This window comes from Chelonia mydas, chromosome 2 (genome assembly GCF_015237465.2).
Source record: "Chelonia mydas isolate rCheMyd1 chromosome 2, rCheMyd1.pri.v2, whole genome shotgun sequence".
In the NCBI taxonomy this organism is placed as follows: domain Eukaryota; kingdom Metazoa; phylum Chordata; order Testudines; family Cheloniidae; genus Chelonia; species Chelonia mydas.
Window position 1 is genome coordinate 10,149,390 of NC_057850.1, and position 21,590 is coordinate 10,170,979.

Below are 21,590 nucleotides of genomic sequence, written 5' to 3' on the forward strand. Positions count from 1 at the left end.
AGAGCACCCTGACTGAAGCAGCATTTTTTAAAATGAGCACACTTCAATCTCATTAAAATTGCTTTGATTTTTCTATAGAGAAGGAATTTTGTCAGGCCATCCTGCAGCTATGATAATTACATGCTGTCACTCAGGATTTAAGCTTGTAACATACACTAGGGGGTACATTTTTAGCATAGTTTATAGGGAGATATGTGCACGATTCCTGTTAACATTAATGAGAGCTGCGTGTGTAATTCCTTATGTTGAAAATGTACTGATGGATATGTTTTTGTTCATTAAGGGATTTTGATGTCCTCTGCTACTAGGGTTAAAACATAACTTTTAACACTAGTTATGGACAGTAGTTCTAACACAATAAACGTGGTTTGTTAAAGCAGTATTTGAGAGTACGTCATATTTTAGCTTGAATTGCTGACTTTTCTTCTGGTTCTCTACATTTTCTTTTTTTCTTTTTCTTTTTTTTTTTTTTTTCATTGACTTAATATCCTGCCATGAGGCATTTATTATGCTCTCTGTTTTGGATACATGAGAGAGAATCATCAAACATGGAGGAGCTTAAATGGGGGCCTTAATATGATCATCAAGCATTTTCTTTTTATAGGTCTCTGGCTATCCTGGTTCTCATGGGATACCAGCCATGGCAGGCAGCATTTATCCTGGCCAGGCATCTCTTTTGGATCAAGCAGATTCCTGGAACCATCGGCCTCAGGAAATATCAATGTGGCCCCCCACCATGGAGGTAATGTGAATTTTCACAAAGTTTATTGCACATTGTACAGTACTTGCATTATAAAGCTTTTTTTAAAAATTGCAACTACAACTCTGGAGTTTAGTCTAGGGAAACTAAGTCAATTTTCCTGGGAGTTTTAAAATGGTTTGATTAATGAAGGAAGGGAATGTTATTTATCAATAAAAACAGCGGAGTGGGAATCGTGACTGGAGTCTATTCATGGTTCTACCACTGGTTTCTTACATGAGCTTAGACAAGCTGTGGTGCACTTATACCTGAGTTCACCCATTGTTAAAATGGGGGTATTAGTACTTACCCTCCTTTTTGGGGGTGTTGAGACTAAATTAATGGTTATAAAGTTCTTTGAGTTCCTCAGACAAAATGCACCGCAAAAGAGCAAAGTTGTTATTACTTATTATTAAAGGAGAAAAGTTCACGCTAAATAAAATACATATTAATTCATCATCCATTAAAAAAATATATAGTGCCTGGGATACCTAGTGCACTTTATGAATCCAAGGTTTCTCCATGATCACAGCATACCTCTCAGCATCCCAACGCCACTAAGTGCCACACAGATTGCAAACTCTTTCCCCAACCCTTCCCTCCCCTTCATCCTTTTAATTCTTTTTCATTCCCCTTCCAACATTCCATCCTTTTCCCTTCTTTTCTCCCTGCAGTCCCTTCATCTCTCCTTCTTTTCCCTATCTCTTCAAGGTAGTGATCCTCATGCAGCTCCCGTCTTACTAAGTCTGTTTGCTCCTTGTGGTGGTGCTTTTCTCTCTCTACCTGTAATGCATGAGCAGACCAGAGAAGTGGGATATGCTGCTAAATGCAGGACAGCAGAGACGTGTCATGCAAAGAAACCCATATTTGTGCTTTTCTTTGCCCAAGAGAGCACTAGGTCGACTTGATCATATGTTCTGCCTATACTGTACTGGTTGTTACCTTCACGATAGATAGTTGGTGTTGTAGGATTCCTCCAAGAGGTTGGAATGGCTAGTTAATGATGAAAATGTTTCTTCCATTCTTACACAGGTAGAGTAATACCCTAAATCCCCCAACTAGTCAATAAGAACAATAGAATCTGGCCCTATATGTGCTAAGGTAGGGGTGAAGGAGAAGGCAGTATAAGAACATGATGTGTTTTGTGCATATTCATCACTAATACATTACAGCTGAGTTTTTCTCAGGAATGTATGGGGGTTAGGTGACCAAATCCCATTGAATTTAATTGGAGTTGGGCACCTAACTCCCTTTGGCTCCTATGAAGACCCCTCCCTACGTTTCTTGTGGTTAGTGCTTTAAAGAACCACTTTAAGGGGACAGCGTCAGGTACGTTAGGCCCAAAATTTAGATTCTGTAGAACAAGAAGTTTACAAAATCTATTAGAAATATTCCCATGATATTTTTAAAAATTGTCAGTAAAAACAGATGAGGAGGAGGGTTTGTTTGTTTGGATAGAAACATTGTCCTACAGTGCTAGCAACCCAGACATTGTGCTAGTGCCCAAGACCCAGACAGTAATACTGACAAATCTGTTTTCATCATCCAAGCTTAGTGAAAAGAGAAAAAAAAAGCACGTCAAAATTCTTGAAAAGTAAAATAGATTTCTAAAATTCATTCTGTTCCAATAATAATAAGCAGGGCAAACTAAATGTTTACAACTGGAATGTTTCCTTTTTGATGTGCCACTTTAATACTTTAGTAGAGCTGAGAACCATGCTTGACTCGGACTATAGGTTTTGGGTTTTCTAAATCCCTTCTCTTATAATACAAGAGTTTTCACAACTGTATATAAAAACTATTGAGTCCCATGACATTCTGCCATGGTAGGCAAATGGCAACCCTTGAGCTTTCCCTCTTAGGATTCTGGCACTTTGGACATGCGAGGAATGGGACAGGTCCTACCAACACATCTAATGGAGGAGAGATTGATACGACAGCAACAAGAAATGGAGGAAGATCAGCGCTGGCTTGAAAAAGAGGAGAGATTCCTGGTAATACATTGCAGAGTACCACTAATCTCAGTAGCAGTCAACAATTAAAGCTTATTAAAATTAATAGTTTCTGTGTAACAGGAATATTAATTGAACAGATAAGTTACTACTGAAACTTAACTGGCATTTATTTGAGCCATCCTAGTCCTCAATTAATAGCACAATATATGCCTCTCAACTGTCTCTTTTAAATACAAACTTCTGTCTGTTCCACACAAACATGATGTGATTCATTACCATCAGTTATTGACATCTGAAATATTGACTTTTTTAAACTGATAACTGAAATGAAAAGTTTTGCTAGGCAAACAAATCCAGTTTTTAAAACTTCTTGAGCAGCTGTTTTTCTTGTGGTCCATATCTGGATCTTCATCACACATTTGTTTTCCACAGTCAGGCCTCTATAGATTATGAAGGTTGGTGCAAAATGCTACTGTGTGGGCATCCAGATTTGCTTCTGAGCAGGTAGAGCAGAGAGATTTCTAAATCTTTTCCAATCCCTAGGAAAAGAGAGAATCTCACATTTATCAGGCAACCCTGTCCCTTGAAAGAATTGTCCAATTTTCTGCTCGAGGAGCAGTGAGAGAAATTGATGGGAGGGCGTAATTTAAAAAAAAAAAAAAAGCAGGGAATTGGGGAGAGTAATTTCTTTGATTTCCTAATCTCTGCAGATGAATCATCCCTTTTCTCTTCTTGCCAAGGTCATAGTCTTGCTTTCTGGGGTGGAACCCAGGTCTTCAGGGAGAATCAAAAATCTAGTTTCCCAGACATCTATATAGCAGCAAAACACAGACTCAGAGTTCAAGTTCTGTGTTCAGATGCTTACTCTTCAGACCAACAGCTACTGGGAGTGTTACAAAGACAGCACAGTCAGACCACAGGATGAGGAACAGTGCTCTGTTCTGTTCTATATAGGTTTTTATGCCATGCTTACCGCTTGCCATGATCACCTTTCATTAGTGCATTAAGCATCATGACTAATATCAGTCATGTGTTTTTTCATTCTTTCCCCAGGGGGAGAAGTGTGCACAGTGGAATGTTTTGTTTTAGAATTTTTTTAGTGTACACATGTTGCTGTATGTTTGTCACAAAAGGCAAAGGCAAAGAAGTGCATGTTGCACTTAGAGTGGAAGGCAGTGAGGTTTATGATGGTCCTTAGTTCCTGTGGGAGTCTGTTCTACTGTCCTGAACTGGCCCTCAAGAAAACTGGCCCTTGCACAGATGAGCTTTACCCTCATTGCAGAAAGTTCCATTGTGCCAAAGGGACAAATTTATCGACCACAATTGTCTTCGTGGAGCTTTAGGTGATCCTGTAGGTTCTCTGGGCCCAGGCCACTGAGTGCTTTGAAGAAAACAACTGAGACCTTGAATTTGGCTCAGTATTCTATGAGAAGCAAGTATAGGGGAATGGAATACAGGTTTGATGTGTTCAGTGTTGCTGAGGAGACATGGTACAGCATTCTGTACCAGTTAGTTTCCTAATTGCTGAAGATTTAGAATCATAGCATATTAGGGTTGGAAGAGTCTTGCTTTCTTGCTTGACCTCAGGAGGTCATCTAGTCCAATTGCCTGCTCAAAGCAGGACCAACATCAACTAAATCATCCCAGCCAAGTCTTTGTCAAGCTGGGCCTCAAAAACCTCTAAGGCTGGAGATTCCATCACCTCCCTAGGTAACCCATTCCAGTGCTTCAACACCCTCCTAGTGAAATAGTGTTTCCAACCTAGACCTCCCCCACTCCAACTTGAGACCACTGCTTCTTGTTCTGTCATCTGCCACCACTGAGAACAGCCTAGCTCCATCCTCTTTGAAACCCCCCTTCAGGTAATTGAAGGCTGCTGTCAAATCCCCCCTCGCTCTTCCCTTCTGCAGACTAAATAACCCCAGTTCCCTCAGCCTCTCCTCATAAGTCATGTGCCCCAGCCCCCTAATCATGTTCGTTGCCCTCCGCTGGACTCTTTCCAATTTGTCCACATCCCTTCTGTAGTGGGGGGACAAAAACTGGACGCAGTACTCCAGGCGTGGCCTCACCAGTGCCGAATAGAGGGGAATAATCACTTCCCTTGATCTGCTGGCAATGCTCCTACTAATACAGCACAATATGCCATTGGCCTTCTTGGCAATGAGGGCACACTGTTGACTCATATCCAGCCTCTCATCCACTATAATCCCCAGGTCCTTTTCTGCAACTGCTGCTTAGCCAGTCGGTCCCCAGCCTGTAGCGATGCATGGGATTCTTCCTTCCTAAGTGCAGGACTCTGCACTTGTCCTTGTTGAACCTCATCAGATTTCTTTTGGCCCAATCCTCCAATTTGTCTAGGTCACTCTGGACCCTATCCCTACCCTCCATCATATCTACCTCTCCCCCCAGCTTAGTGTCATCTGCGAACTTGCTGAGGGTGCAATTAATCCCATCATCCAGATCATTAATAAAGATGTTGAACAAAACCGGCTGCAGGACTGACCCCGGGGCACTCAGCTTGATACCAGCTGCCAAGTAGACATCGAGCTATTGATCACTACCTGTTGAGCCCAACAATCTAGACAGTTTTCTATCCATCTTATAGTCCATTCATCCAATCCATACTTTTTTAACTTACTGGCAAGAATACTGTGGGAGACCATATCAAAAGCTTTGGTAAACTCAAGATATATCACATCCACTGCTTTCCCCATATCCACAGAGCCAGTTACCTCATCATAGAAGGCAATCAGGTTGGTCAGGCATGACTTGTCCTTGGTGAATCCATGTTGACTGTTCCTGATCACCTTCCTCTCCAAGTGCTTCAAAATGGATTCCTTGAGGATCTGCTCCATGATTTTGCTGGGGACTGAAGTGAAGCTGACTGATCTGTAGTTCCCGGGTTCTCTTTTTTCCCTTTTTTAAATATGGGCATTATATTTGCCTTTTTCCAATCATCCGGGACCTCCCGTGATCGCCACGAATTTTCAGAGATAATGGTCAATGGCTCTGCAATAACATCAGCCAACTCCCTCAGCACCCTTGGATGCATTAGATCTGGACCCATGAACAGCTTTTCTAAATAGTCCTTAACCTGTTCTTTCACCACTGAGGGCTGCTCACCTACTCCCCATGCTGTGTTGCCTAGTGCAGCAGTCTGGGAGCTGCCCTTGTCTGTGAAGACCGAGGCAAAAAAGCATTGAGTACTTCATCTTTTTCCACATCATCTGTCACTATGTTGCCTCCCCGATTCAGTAAGGGTCCCACACTTTCTCTGACCACCTTCTTGTTGCTAACATACCTGTAGAAACCCTTCTTGTTACCCTTCACATCCCTTGCTAGCTGCAACTCCAGTTGTCCCTTGGCCTTCTTGATTACACCCCTGCATGCTCTAGCAATATTTTTGTACTCCTCCCTAGTCATCTGTCCAAATTTCCACTTCTTATAAGCTTCCTTTTTGAGTTTAAACTCACCGAAGCTTTCACTGTTAAGCCAGGCTGGTTGCCTGCCATGTTTGCTATTCTTTCTGCACTTCGGAATGGTTTGTTCCTGCACCCTCAATAAGGCTTCTTTAAAATACAGTAAGCTCTCCTGGACTCCTTGCCCCCTTATATTAGCCTCCCATGGGATCCTGCCCATCAGTTCCTCAAGGGAGTCTGTCTGCTTTTCTGAAGTCCAGGGTCCGTATTTTGCTACTCTCCTTTCTTCCTTTTTTTGAAATCCTGAACTCAACCATCTCATACCAGGTGTATCACCTTGCTGTAGTGCAGCTCAGAACTGACAAAGGTATGAATAACTGAGGCCAGGTCATCATTTGCCAAGCTGGCATGGAGTCTCCTAGCCAACTGGATATGGTAGAAAGCATTGCTTACCAATGTTGCTATATGAGAGTTTAGCATCAGGGAAGAATGTGAGAATTTAGCTACAGACTGATGGACCAATTGCAGGTTTGGACCCGCTACCAAAGGAGATTGCACAGTGGCTGCAAACACTTCAGAATGCTTTCCTCTGCATACCATCATCACCTCTGTCTTGCCTAGATTCAGTTTCAACCAGCTGTTCTTCATCCATGAGCGGATCTCATCCAATTACTGGTGATAGCACTACGGTTGTATGTGGTGAAGAACAGGTAAAGCGGTGTGTCATGTTCATATTACAGGCACTTGAATCCATGTCATCTGACCAGTTCAACTAGTGGCTGCATGCAGGTTTTGAATAGGGTTGGAGAGACAAGTGAAACTTGTGGGCCTCCTCGTGAAGCAACACAGTAGATGTGCAGTGTCCCATTACTACTCTTTGGGTTCATCTCTCCAAGAAGGACTTAAATCATTTTAGTGTATTATCTTCGACCCTTGCGACCTCTTTCAGGCAAGACAGCTGTCTTATTGTAAACTGGATCAGATACTGCAGAGAAGTCCAGAAGAATAAGAATGGATGTCTGCCTTCTGTCTATTGGCAGCAGATCATCCATCAGTGCCACTAAATCAATACAGTTTCATCTCCTGGCCTGAATCCAGATTGTGCCAGCCCCAGGATATTAGTTTCGGTTAGATAAGCTTGAAGATGGCTTTTGATTAACTTCTCTTACCAGCTTGCTTAGGAAAAGAAGGTTTGACACTGAAGTATTTGGCTAGAATTTATGTATCCAGGGTGGGTTTCTTTAGTGTTGGTTGGACTTTTGCATGTTTGAAGGAGGAAGAGAAGGGTCCTTCCCTGAATGAGGTGTTGGCTGTTTTGGTCATGAGTGGCACCAGTTGCTCATGACTCTCTCTTTCAAGCCAGGAAGGGTTTGGATAGGATTCACAAGTCTTGGGTCAAGACTTCTTTAGGGTATTCAGAACTTCTTGATGAGTGAATGTACTGAACTTGAGGAATTCAAGCAAACTATGGGCTGCAGACAGGGCAGATTGAGTTTTTTGGGAAGCCTTCCCAAATGTGCATGATCTTTTCAGTGAAGTAGGATGATAGTTCTTTATAGCTCTAGATACTCAATTCAAATACAGGATGTAGATACTCAGACTGGGTACTCAGAGTGTACCACTCTGGATAATTCCATGGGGTGGGATTTGGCAGCATCAATGAAGACTGATAGGAAGGTTCTCTTAGCCTGTAATATAGCTTCAGCATCAGCTTGGAGGAAATTGTTATTTTTCAGTCTGCCTTTGTCAGCCTTTGTTTTCCACCACTGGCACTCAGGTGACACTCCAGCAAAATTAGAAGTCGTGTTGACAGGCTCTGGGAGCAGCTACGTTGTACATTCCTCAGAAGGGTGGATTGGCCTGATGTGAACTCTTTGAGGGATACAAAGGGGGGAAATGGAGAGTCACACACAAAATTCCAAAATCTCATCTTGGATGATTATTTTTGTTTTTCTTGAGCAAATGATGGGGGAAAGGATGCTTCCCTCACCTTTGGCTCTCCTCCTGCTTATATTTTCTTTGTATGTATTCTGATCGGAGACTTCAAGGGGTATTTTTGGATGCCAGTTACAGATTTGATGGAGATTTATATATTGCTAGGTATTACAAGCTAACATTTTATTAGCATAATGTATTCAAATCCGTAGTATGTTGTCAAAGGAAATGGTTTACTTAACAACCAGGCACTTCTTGAAAATGAGATTTCATTCTCCAGGTTTATTCCTGGGGAAATTATGGTGGAGGACAGGTTACTAGCACATGTCTCTCATGGACCATAGTCATAGATATGAAAAGGTTAAAATCTTCTTTGTATCTACATTTTTTTTATGAACTTCTCTGTTAAATCCAGACTGCCTAACATCCATCAGGAGAAATTTGTTTTTAGATGCTCTCACCTTTCCTTTGAATTCTGTCTCGCTGGCCAAGAAGATTGCTTTTGGTGCATCTTATATGATGTCTTCAGCTGTCCTCACAATAGGTCCAATCTGCAGACCTTACAGGTGCATATTTCCTGAAGATGTCGTGAGAGTCTTGCATGTGTAAGGATGCAAGATCAGATTCAATGTGAGGTTTGTTCTGAACATCCTTCATGGTCTGGTGAGAAATCACTTGTCTCTTCACCAGCATTTCCCATCTGTGCTCCTGTTTCTTCTCATAGAGAAGAGCAGAGTTCATTATTTTCTCAAATCTATTGCTGAGTCCCACATATGCTCTGGTAAGAATACTTTTCCATCGAGAAAACATTAGGACTATGAGTTTGGAGACAATCTCTACAGAAACATGATTCTCCTCCTGCATGATGCACCTAAAATTAGGAAACTTTCAGAGGATTATTCTGTGTGTAGAGAATAGATGTGTCAGAGCCTGATTTCAGTCTCCACTTAGACTGGTTTTGAACGAATGTAACTCAGTTGACTTTAATGAAGTTATTCCCAATTTGCACTGGTGTGAGGTCAGAATCAGAGGCAGTCAGCATACCCTAGGCTCCTAAAACATGCATTGCTTCTGCCACAGAGAATCAAGTTTCTCAGGAAAACAGAAATTTACCAGTTGCCTATTATAATATATTGAGCATTAAGAAGAGAGGCCATACTGAGGATGACCCTGGTGCAACCACTGCTTACCAGGAAGAACACTGATTTGCTCATAGACTCAGAATTTTCTGTTCTTTCTGCAACAGGAGACTGTAGCTCCAAACACAACAGCACAAAGATCGTTAACACTGAATATATTATGCTATGATTATTGTTAACAAGAACAGTGCAAACAAGGAATGAAATTGGAATGGCATCGAAATGTAAGTTACTGCATGGGCAGAGAAGAAATTATCTGTGAAAGTAGCTTTCATAAAACTGATTTACTATGCAAAGCTAGTTAATACTGACAGACTGAAATTCTGTTTGCGTGTGTCAGTATTAACTGGTTGGTATTAACTGAATTCAGTATTCTGAAATCCTGCTTATAAAAAAGAAAATAATAAACAAATCTCCCAAGGAAAGCCATCAGCTAAAACTGCTTCAGTCAGTATAGAAGCAAGGTTAGATAGGATAAAGAACTATTAAAAACTTCAAGCTCAGAGACACAGAAAACTCTACCTGCTGGGAGACAGAAAGTGAGTTAGGAAGTCACGTATTTGGCTAGGACACCTCCTTAGTACAGGCCTGACATCAGGGTTTTTTTTCCTGTCTGCATCTGCTGGTAGGTAGATCATATTACACACTGTCTGGGCTGGCATCTTTATTGCACTATGAGGAATTAAATTAGCAGTAAGACATTTTCTTTCAGATTGTCTTGGCAAAAGTGAGTAAAATGTAAATGTTTGGAGATCAGTGGCTCACAGTGCTGTGGAACTGAAAGACAATGGACAAAAATTTACTCTACAGTCCTTTGTATTACAGAATTGTGTGGAGCGCCAATCAAGGAACAGCTTGCTGTTGTATTAAGTATAGTACAGACAAGTAAAAAAAGAGTCTCTAAACCTGTCAGCTAACAATCTAGAGATGGGATAATAGTATTAAACATGTTATGCATAACAAGCAGAAGTCTATCATTTGCTTATTAAATCCTTCAGATGTTCTATTGGACAGAACATGAGTTTGCCAGGTAGGAGTTCTGGATTCTAGTCTCTCACTGATTGTGATTTTTACCTAGGGTGACCAGATGTCCCAATATTAGGGGCTTTGTCTTATATAGGCAACTTACAACTGCCACTAACACCCCCATCCCGATTTTTCCACAATTGCTATCTGGTCACCCAATTTTTACCACATCACTTAACTTTAATTTCCCCATCTCTAATAAAAGGATATTGACCTAACTCTCATTGGGGTTGTGAGGCCTTCTTGATGTTTGTAAAGCCCCGTGAGATCATCAAATTAAAATGATTATAAAAGTGAAGAGTCGTTACTTATCAAGGTCTTGTCTAAACATACTTGGGTAGCAGCACCATCAGCCAGGACATCCGAAACAAAATCAGTAAAGCCAGGAACACTTTCAGGAGCTTAAATACAGTCTGGATATCATCAAAATACAACACCAAAACCAAACTCAAGATTTATCAGAGCTGTGTACTTTCAACACTACTTTATAGTGCAGAATGCTGGGGAATGAGAAAGTATGACATGTCCAAACTGTCTTCCTTCCATACAACCTGCCTCAGAAAAATCCTCCATATCTTCTGGCCCAGAACAATTTCAAACCAAGAACTACTGGCACAGTGCAGCCAAGAGGATCTGAGCACCATCATTGCTTGGAGGCATTGGAGATGGATTGGCCATGTGCTTCGGATGGAAACTGATTCCATCACCAGAGGAGCAATAAGATGGACACCGGAAGGGAAGCGAAAACAAGGCCACCCGAAAACAACATAGCAAAGAGCTGCGGAAGCCGAGCTGAAAAACGTGGGGCACAGCTGGGGAGCCATTGAAAGACCTGCCAGAAACAGACAGGAGTGGAGAGGCTTCGTCACTGCCCTAAACGCCAGAGGCATAATAGGAACATCATGATGGTGATGTCTAAACATCAAAGTTGCACCAGTGGAAATATAATTTGTTTTTTGATTAATTTAAAACCCCTTTGTGGACCCACTTAAATCAGATTACTGCTGGTTTATATAGCTATAACTTAACTCAGTAACCAAATTAAGACAATGCCTAAAATAGTCCAAGAAATAAATTAAGATCTCACTCTGAACTGCAGCCTACCTCACCTTTTTCACATGTGTTGGTTTGCATGCATTTATTTACACACAAAATCTTAGTTACGCTTGTTCATGTGTATTTTTCTCTCAGCAACACAAGCACAAAACAAGGAAATCCAAAGTTAAGGCAACATTCACATCAACACAATACCAATTTCCAAGCATTACCTCACTACTGTCACAATACTTTACCACACCAAACCACCCTTTCTGCCACACTCAATTTCAGCTCTACAGCACTGACGAAAAGAACGTGGGCCACAGTTCTGCTCTCTGATCTGTGTAGGTTGGTACTTGTGCCCTTATGGAGCCCTGTTGATTCACAGGGAATCCATGTTGGCAGAGGTCTGTTACATGGATGGGATTATAGGATTAGAGTCATAGTGTGTGTGTGTGTATAACCCAAACTTACATCATTTACTCTCTGAGTACAGAATGAATTTTCAAGTAAATCTGTTAATTCATTTGTTATAATAATTTTTAATCATTCTTTTAAGACTTGTATTGCTGATTTCTGATTATTTTGGATCTGACTATCAAATATATTCCTGATTTTTGAAAATTGAATATTGACATTTCTAGATTATAGAATGTATGTGTGCGTGATTGTATAATTTAACCCAAAAGGAGAGCCTTCTACAACTAAAGAAAGGAGACAAACAGAAGCCCCCATGAAGTCCAAAAGAAACCTTCACCATGTAGATATAATTTACCTTAGTAGTGCGTAAATATCATGGTGACGGGTGCCCTATACAAAAACCCTGATGAGGAAATATACTGTATATGCATAGATATGTGTGTTTCAGGTTAAACATCATAGTTTTGCCAGTTAAATTCCAAATAATTGCAGACACATTTTCAAGATTCTGAACCTCTGGTTGGCTAAATGTGCAATGCTGGTCTTTTGTAAAATGTTTTCTTACAGCATTTTAATGATCTGTTCACCCAATTGTATTCTATTCCTTCTTTGGATCCTTCTCTGGTTTTGTGTTGATAGTGCCTAATTGTTCATTATGCACATATGCAGTCTGTTTAGCAATTTCTCAGCACTTGTGGCATCAGAGACAGAGTGCTACATTAAGAACTTTATATTCCCTTCTCTCAATAGCTGTGGATGAAATAACTTGCATAGTTTCCTTATCTTGTTGGTTGTTTTTGTGTATATAAAAGTTCCCACATGCATATGGTTTAATACTTGTCCAACTTTGACTCTGAGAACAGTAACTCAAGAGTAATTGATGTGACTTGCTACTAAAATAGGGTTTTAATTTTTAACATGAGAAAATCCTACCAAGATATTATAGCTTGGCATGTCCTGAAAATACCGATATGTTTTTATTAATGAGTAACAGTAATGTAAGTACAGTAGGTTATATTCCAATTCTTCGTCATATGCATCCATTCTGAAAACTCCTGTTGATATTTCCAAAAGAATTCAGATATGTGAGACCACACTTTATTAGACGTAGACAAGAAATCCCCTTTCTTTTGGAGGGTTTTGATTTACTGTTGAATTGATGACCAGAAGAATATAATTTCTTCCTGCTCTAAAGAAATCTGTAGAAATAGCAAGCACAAAATATTTTCCTTACACTTCCATTTTTGCTTAGTACATTCAGGAATTCTGCCATTGAAATAAACCTTTGCTCAGCCCCACAGTCTGAAAGGTCAAGAGAGAGACGTCATATTATGGAAATTCATGAAATGTATTTGAAGGCGGTTTTATTGCTACAGTCAGTATTAAGGGTCATGAGGAGAATCAGGGCTTGAAAAACCCACTTGCCAGTGGCAAGTGATAAACTTTCCCAGTAAATGTGGGATCCTAAACCATGAATTTCTCCAACATCTTCAGAATTCATTTTTTATAAATTGTTTCTATCCCTTACCGTGGTGTTAACCAGATCGGCAAGACACACCAGCATGGCTGGATGGGTTAATTTCATGGGGCTCAGCAACCTACTGGTTTCCTTGGGAACTTTTGCTCCCCTTTACCTCCCAACTCCATATGCCGTGAAACTCCCCCAACTCCTTCCCCAATAAGCACTGGAAAACTCCCTCCACTGCGCACTCAAGAACCAAAGGGGACATATTTTACAGACCAACTAATCATCAGAGGGGATCAGCCCCCCATCCAACCAGCCACACAGTGCCTGTCAGCTGCCACTGTCAAGTAGGGAAGTCTCCATAAGGTTCTAGGGAAGGGGAGCATGGTGAGTCAAAAGGTACTGGGAATGGGGTAGGGAATGGAAAGGATGAGGGATTTGGTTTGGCAGTACAGAATGATGGATAGAGTATGAAACTGGTAGATTTTTGTGTGTGATGGATGGCAAGTATTTTATTCAGGGAGTGTCACATGCATTGTTGCTAACTGAGGTGGGGGGGTTTTTTTTGTTTGTTTTTTTGCGCCTTGTTAAAATTCTGGCACCATATCATTGTTCCAGTGCTAGCACCCAGGGGCTAAAAAGGGTCGGTGAAATCTTGTCACTTAGAAAGACCAAAGCTGCAATAGGATTGCCTTTAGAACTCTCGCTTTGCTGAACTGATAACCCACAGCTATACACATGAATAACTGAGAATTGGAATTATCTCAAGGGATTTAGAAAGCCATACCGGTGCCTGTTATTAGTCATTGAGCACTGTATTCTTAGACTGAGGCTGAAAGTGTTTATATTGTTATGTATGTACTTAAGTTTCTGAAGTACTCACATGTGCTGCAGGCCAGTACCAGCTAGCCCCTGGGAAATATGCTCCTTTGCAAAGGGCTATCCATATTGTTGGTTTTATATAGATAAGTATTAAAGGCCCTGATATCCCATAGTGGTAGGTATTGTAAGAACATACAGTAAAAGACAGACCCTGCGTCAAAAAAAAACTTTTGAGCTAATTTAAGACCAGATAAAATAAAAGAATGTAATAGACAACCAGAAAGAGCCAGGGATTGGAGAATAATGGTAACAATTGTAAGTACACGTGTGTACATAGGCTGGCTGTGTGCACAGCGTTAAGTCCATTATATTTTTAATAAGATACATATAAATTAAATGGATATTAAATGGCCCTCTACCTAGCCATCATCAGTTGGTAGTTACCTGTAGGCATCGTTGTCTTTAAATCATGTCCTCAGTGATTCCCTGTGCAACATCATTGCTTTCAATGAGTTTGCATAGGTCTAACCAACTGGACCTTAGTAAACAATTCTGTTGATGCTGCATGAGACAAGTCTGTTGAGCAGGTTGCTATTTTTACATAGTCACTTTTCAGGGTAGAGTTGCATTTTAATATTTTCCTGTTTTTTTAAGTTTATATATAATATATATACACACAAACACACCCTAGAGGGTAGAAAGGGTTGTTTGCTCTCTGCAGAGGCTCAGGGATACAGGTATGAATGGCTCATGGCTGTCTGGACCTTAGGTGGAGCATCTGAGAAGACAGTGACAAATCTAATCACGAGGACTTTGATACCTAGCAGTTAACAACCATGGATGGCCCACCTCTCAGCAGAAAGCCCAGCAGAGTTTGCCCAGCTGGGGAGGTGCTAGGGTAGTAGTTGAGTGTTGGTTGTAGGAAGCAGTGGAGGTGCACTCCTGAGCTGGGACAAAGAGAGGTCAGCATGACAGAGCTTTGGGATTCTGTGCTGACCAGGATGGACTCTGCTGTAACTTGCTTTTCTCTGTGCTAATCAAGGACTTCCAATGCTGTGTTCCAGACTACTGATAAACTCCTCTGTTTTACAACACTGGCTGTGTGTCATTGCAAATCCTGACAGAGGAGGTGCATTGCTCCCTAAAATTGTACAAGTCTCCCTCAGGGGGTCTGTGCCAGGTGGGCTTGCTGAACAGAGCTCTGAGTGTGAAGCGGGGTGCTGAAGGCCCAGAGGTCCAGTGAATCCATGTGGCTTTCCCTGGAGGAAGAGTGAGACCCCCCTAGGGGTCTGGCACCCTGCAGGGGTCCTCCCAGAGACTCTTCCAAAGCTGGGGCCATAGGACTGGTCTTGTGGATCTGTGACACTTCACTATCCCACATAGATGTTGCAAGGATTAATTCTTTGGTCTTCATTAGCCACTAAGGTACTACTGTTATGGGGGTGGCCACAGATGCACCAAGATAGGCAAAAGTGGAGAAGGGAGTAAATATAGAAGGAACTGCAGCAATATGGATTTTGGCAAAGCCCAAAAGGAAGAGAATCCCTAAAGATGATTAAAATTGAAATGTGTTTACAACATAAGTGAATTGCTCATTAGAGGGTCTGATCCAAAGCCCATTCAGTCATGGGAGTCTTTCTTTTGATTTCAGTGGGCACTGAATCCAGCCTGTAGAGATAAGACAGGGAGCAAGTATTAGCAATTGAGCATGTGTGAAAAGTCTAGATTTATGTTGGGACATGTGGAGACTTTCTTTTCCTCAGGCAGTTTTCTACAGTTTCTTTTTAACTGTCTAGAGTACCTGTGTTAAATGATTTCTGTTCTTTATATAGTAGTCAGACAGCACTGTTGTGTGATCCTGGCATTTAAAGGGCAAAGTTACAGAATATTAAAAACAAGGCACAATCAAAAAAGACAGCTTTCAGAGTAGCAGCCGTGTTAGTCTGTATTCGCAAAAAGAAAAGGAGTACATGTGGCATCTTAGAGACTAACAAATTTATTTGAGCATAAGCTTTCGTGAGCTGAATCCGATGAAGTGAGCTATAGCTCATGAAAGCTTATGCTCAAATAAATTTGTTAGTCTCTAAGGTGCCACAAGTCCTCCTTTTCTTTTTAATCAAAAAAGAGTGATTTTTTTCCCTGCCTGTATTTTGAAGCTGAGAAAATAGAAGTACTATCGTTCCATCAGTTTTCCCTTTCTCTGTATCTATTTAATGCCACCAAAAGTTGTATTTTATTCTATCAGGTGTAGTGTATGTAATTATGCTTCTGCCTTTGCTTCAAAAACACAGAATATTTCACCATTATCTGAGAGAATGTTACTATTAGGCACTTTCCTGGAAGAATAAGTAAATTCATTGAAACTTAAAAATCATTAAAGTTTGCCCAATCCAGTGTTTTAGTGACTGAGATTTTTTTTCGCTTTGCCCAAGAGCATTTGCAATATAAATAAATATGAAACTAAGACAATTTCTGAACACTAGCTCCAAATCCAATAGTAATGTAAAGCTCTTTGGTTACATTCATTTACGAAGATAGAGAAGATAATTTTTGTGTTGTTTAGTTTAGTTTAAAATATAATGAAAAACATTACATGGTTTATGTAAGATACATATTTATATGTATACTGGACACCTACATAGCTAGCATTAAAGAATCTTTTGTCAGAAAGGATGTGTGCTCTTGTGGTTAAGGCAATGGGTTGAGATTCAAGAGATCTAGGTTCAGTTGCAAGCTTTTCCACAGACTCCCAGGGTGACCTTGAGCAAGTCACACAATCTCTCTCTGCCTCAGTTTTCCATCTGTAAAATAAGAATAATAATACTGCCTTTCTCCCACCTTTTGTCTGTCTTGTCTATTTAAAATGTAAGGTCTCGCTGAGGCAGGGGCTGTCTCTTTCTATGTAGTCATACAGTGCCTAGCACAAAGGGGTCTTGGTCTCAGCTGTGGCCTTTAAGCGCTACCTTTGTTAGGGGGCTTATTCCTTCACCCACTCACTTCCCTGGTCCTTCTCGCATGAACAGAGAGCAACAATACCCGAAGTCCAAAGGTGCAAACAATTCGATGTTTATTGGGGTGAACTTCCAGCAAGCATGATTCCAGTTTCCTTCCTTAGTATCCTCCTTCCCAGCTCTGACACCACAGAGCCTTACACCTGTGTCCCTGTTCCCATTCCTGCCCTTAGCAAAACAGGATTCCAGTTTCCCCACTCCCATTCCCTGTTCCCATCTCCCCCTTTAGCAAAACATGATTCCAATTTCCTTACCCCCATTCCCTGTTCCCATCTCCCACCCACGCCCCCTCCCTCCCACCCACGCCCCCTCACTTCCTCATTGACTACAGATTATATAGTAAAACTTGAGTTCTGCTTAGCTATACCTTAACCAATCATTTTCCTGAAATTTAACTAACCAATCCTAACATATTGTAACATGATTATGTAACCAATTATATCCCACCACCTTAATTAGTTTACACCCAGCAAAATTAATTATACAGCAGACAGGAACAATCACAGAACCAGACAGAGATTATACAGACAAACAATAGCAAAGTGGGAACTATAATGACAAAACAATACAGAAGTGAGGATTTCACATCCCAGTATTGATAAGTGAGTTCTTGCCAGACAGGATGCTGTTTCCTTTTACATTTTCTAGGCACTTCCCTTTCTCTGGAGGTGATAGGCATTATCAGGACAGGATTGTATTCCTAAGAGCCCAATAGCACCTTCTTTCAATGTGACTAGTTTGGAATGTGAGGATGTGACTGTTCGCTTCCTGGCTTATGGCTGCCTCTGCTGCTTAGCCAAAGGCCTTAGCCTAAGCACAGGGCCTCAAACTGTCACAGTAAGAGACGGCCCTTACACCAGCAGACAGTGATTTTGATTCTCTCTTTTATACCTCTATAACTAGCCAAGTGATAAGAATACACCAAAATTCTTAGAGTATAGGCCTTTACAGACAGGCCTGAATATCTATATCCTAACAACCTTAATACAAATAGTAAATAGTCTGTGAAAGCCTGAGTGAATGCTGACAGTATGACTGTACCACAGCTCAGGCTCTTCTTACTGGCTGCCAACAAATGGTGACTGATACTAGGTGTGTTTTTGTAGTATAGCACACATTTTTTTCAATTTTTTCAATTTTTTTCTGGAACATTTAGCAAGATATGCCTAACCATGAGTAATCCAGGGCACAGCACTCCAATATTTTCATTCATAAGCAGAGAATAGAGACTGGGTAGTTTTAAATGAAAATCACAGAATTTTTGTCCTCCAAAAAGTTTGACCCCAAAACAATTTACAGCCCTTCATGACATAACTTTGTGGAAATCCAGCGTTTTGTAGTCTGCATTTATTTAAATAAGAAAAGCCTCCACTGTATTTCCATGTAATTTTCACTGGAGTTAGTAGGCATTATGTGCAGTGGAAAATGGACTCCTCAATACACATTCCTAGCTGAGGGAGGTAGAAGACAGATCTTCTTTCATTCTTTGTTGGTCTATCCATGACATCAGAGGAATTTCCTAACGGAGCTGACCTTGTGGTCTTGGGATCAACCGTAGCCATTGTTTCAGGACTGCCTATCTGTTGGTCTTTCTAAATGTTTATTTGTCTCAGAAGTATAAGTACAGTGAATACCTGGGTGTGTGAGGAAGGGAGTGATAAATTAAGTTTAAAAAAAAAAAACTTTTCCCTAAAGCTTTTCATTTGTACCATTTAAAAAGAGCCCTCCATGTACTGTTTTTAACTCTAATAAAAGGTAAATTTGTTTATTGCTTCTTCTATCAGCAGAAGGGTATCGAAACTAGTCTTCTTTATTAGCTTTCTGTATCTTAAATGCAGTGTTTAAAGAGCTCCAGTAATTGGCCCCATTTGCAGGCTTGGAGATGGAGCCAAGTACATATAAGCCTTTCTCAAGCAGGAAACAGGAATTAATGCGCAGCATTTCTCATCCTGTGGTTGAAATTTTTGCTGTTAGGAAGAAAATACAATAAAAAACGACTTTGCTGCCTCTGAGAGAATTAAAATGCAGGTTTTCCAATGTTGTGTTGGGGAAATGGTACTATCAATATTTATATAAAGCATTTTTATGTGCTAGCAGAAAACGGGTAGCTGAAAAACAGTTCTTTAGAAGCTACTGATAGTTTCAGTATCTGTACTTGCAGGAGCATGTTACAGGAACTGGGGATGTGAAGAATGGAATGGAATGAAATCACATCTCTATTAGTCAAAGTGTAAATTTTTTGATGGTACTTTCTTGCCTTTAGGATGAATTTAATCCTAGGCTGTTTGAATTTATAATGCTCTTATAAACAAAATACAAAACCACATTGTTCATTCCTCTAGAAACCTGATGTGCGGCTCTCCAGAGGCAGCATAGACCGAGAGGACGGGAGCCTCCAGGGCCCGGTAAGTATGTATGTGTGGTATCTTTTCATCTATCAACTCTTTCTCTAGGTCTCTATAGAACACACTGCACATTGCCCTGATTATGGGAGGCGAGTTAAAGTTTGCTAAATGTTTCCATTATTATTACGTGGGTCTAAAAGTTTCCAGAGGCTTAGCTTCTGCGGGAATGGCAGCAACAGCAAATTTGTTCACACAACAGTTTGGGGTTCTTTTTCTTGGTGCTGCTGTTGAAACAAATGCCTGAATGTTTTAGCAAATACACTCTGATTATTTTACAGTGTACATGGGATGATTACCCAGGGCTTTTATTTAAAAATAGGGATAGTTTTGCTTAGATTTCTGTCAACAGGAAGCAAGATTAAATAACCTATGCGGATGTTTAAGTAACTGAAGAGCTTTCTCATAAGTAACATAAGTCTTGAGTAATGCAAGAACAACAATCTCTCTGGGGGTAAATGAGCTACTATAAATCAAATGGGGCAGATCCAGTATTCATTCATTTACTGCCAGACAACAGCTGCAGCTATGATATATTCTCACTCACTGACTTAAGTCATGTCTGTTGTGTTAAAAAAAAAAAAAAAAAAAAGGGTCTCAAATAGTTTCGCTTCCTTTGTCGTCTCTGTACCACAGTAATTGAAAGTAGGGGGTTGTGCTGTGTGTGTGTGTGTAATGGTTTCATTGGACTGGTTGACGTAACTTTTCTCTAGTGATTGCCTTCATCAGTGTTTCTCTAAATTCATATTTTTTTAATTCGCCTTTCTCATTAGTTTGAGCTGCTCTTGTAAAATCCAAATTGTTAAATACAGTAGAATCTCAGAGGTACGAACACCTTGGATATGGAGGTGGTTGATAACTGAACAAAATATTGCGGTGGTTCTTTCAAAAGTTTATAACTTTTGAACATTGACTTAATACAGGTTTGAAACTTTACTATGCAGGGAAAAAAAATGCTGCTTTTAACCATTTTAATTTCAATGAAACAAGCACAGAAACAGTTTCCTTACCTTGTCAAAAAAATTTTAACTTTCCCTTTATTTTTTTTTAGTTTACATTTAACACAGTAATGTAATTACTGTACAGTATTTGCTTTTTTTTTTTTTTTGGTGTGTCTGCTGCTGCCTGATTCCAGTTCCAAATGAAGTGTGTGGTTCAAAACTCTGAGATTCTATTGTGCTCATTCATCACTTAAATATTATAGGGGAGAGGGACTTTGAGACAGATCCACAAAGGGATTAAGTCACCTAACTGCCACTTCAGGTACCTAAATCCAAAATTTAGATCCTCAAAACCCCTGCCCAGCTGCTGCCTATCTCTGTAGGCACCTAAATTTCTGCTGGTAAAGTGCCCATGGCATCTAAAGATCTGCCACTTGCCATGTGCACAGCAGCCTCAGTTTAGGCACCAGGTCACCTAGCACACACTTAAGTCCCAACGGGAGGCGGTGGGAGAGATGGTTCCTTGTAACTTTTAGCCTAGTGGTTAGAGCACTCACCCACAATGTGTGGACACCGAAGTTCCGTTCCCCCTATCCCCTTTAATAAATTTTGCTTCCCATGGCTGCTTGATCCCAGGATGTCTGCTTGTGCCCTAAATGAGAAATGCACTATATGTAAAACTCAAACGACTCAGCCCTGCATTCCCAGATGAGATGAGGTGGGGAAATTATCCCCATTTTACAGCAGGGGGAGCTGAAGCACAAAATGATAAAAGCTAAAAGTGTCCACTTATTTTTGGTGCTCAGCTTGAGACAGCTAGAGCTTGATTTTTCAGAATACTTAGAACGCAGCTCCAGTGGGCTTCACTTGCAGTTATGAATGTTCAGTACTTCTGCAAATATGAGGCAGAGACCCAGCATGGAAATTTTCAGACCACATGGTTAAAATTTGGCCAAGTTTTAAGCAGCTGGAAACAGGGTCTTATAATGGAAAGTGTTAGACAACTTTAACTATAGCTGTCACTGCCATCTCTGCCTTTAATTTTAATACCATAAAATTCATTTCTGCGAATGTTGCAACCTCTGGTTTGGTTAAATCGAGCTTTTATAAGGCAGCTGGTATAAGGCAGACCTGACAAAACTTCTTTTGGATAAATACTGCATTGCTGTCTCTAGTGCTGCTTATCCTGTTAGCTTTGCTAATGGAAGGATGATCCATTCGCTGGGGCACTAGCCTGGAACTCGGGAATCCCAGGTTCAATTCTCTGCTCTGCCACAG

The 21,590-nt window shown here is 40.6% G+C and overlaps 1 protein-coding gene across 11 annotated transcripts in view; it reads left to right on the forward strand.

Annotated features, from left to right (window-relative positions):
• Nucleotides 1–21,590, forward strand: part of PTK2 (protein tyrosine kinase 2) — a 373,208-nt gene that overhangs the window by 333,658 nt on the left and 17,960 nt on the right. For 9 of the 11 annotated variants that reach the window (XM_043539034.1, XM_043539038.1, XM_043539033.1 and 6 more), the window contains 3 exons: nucleotides 605–742; nucleotides 2,602–2,733; nucleotides 19,312–19,374. In XM_043539034.1, the coding sequence (XP_043394969.1) occupies nucleotides 605–742; nucleotides 2,602–2,733; nucleotides 19,312–19,374 (333 nt within the window). The remainder of the gene's footprint in view (nucleotides 1–604; nucleotides 743–2,601; nucleotides 2,734–19,311; nucleotides 19,375–21,590) is intronic. The other 2 variants (XM_043539037.1, XM_043539036.1) reach the window with 1 other exon arrangement.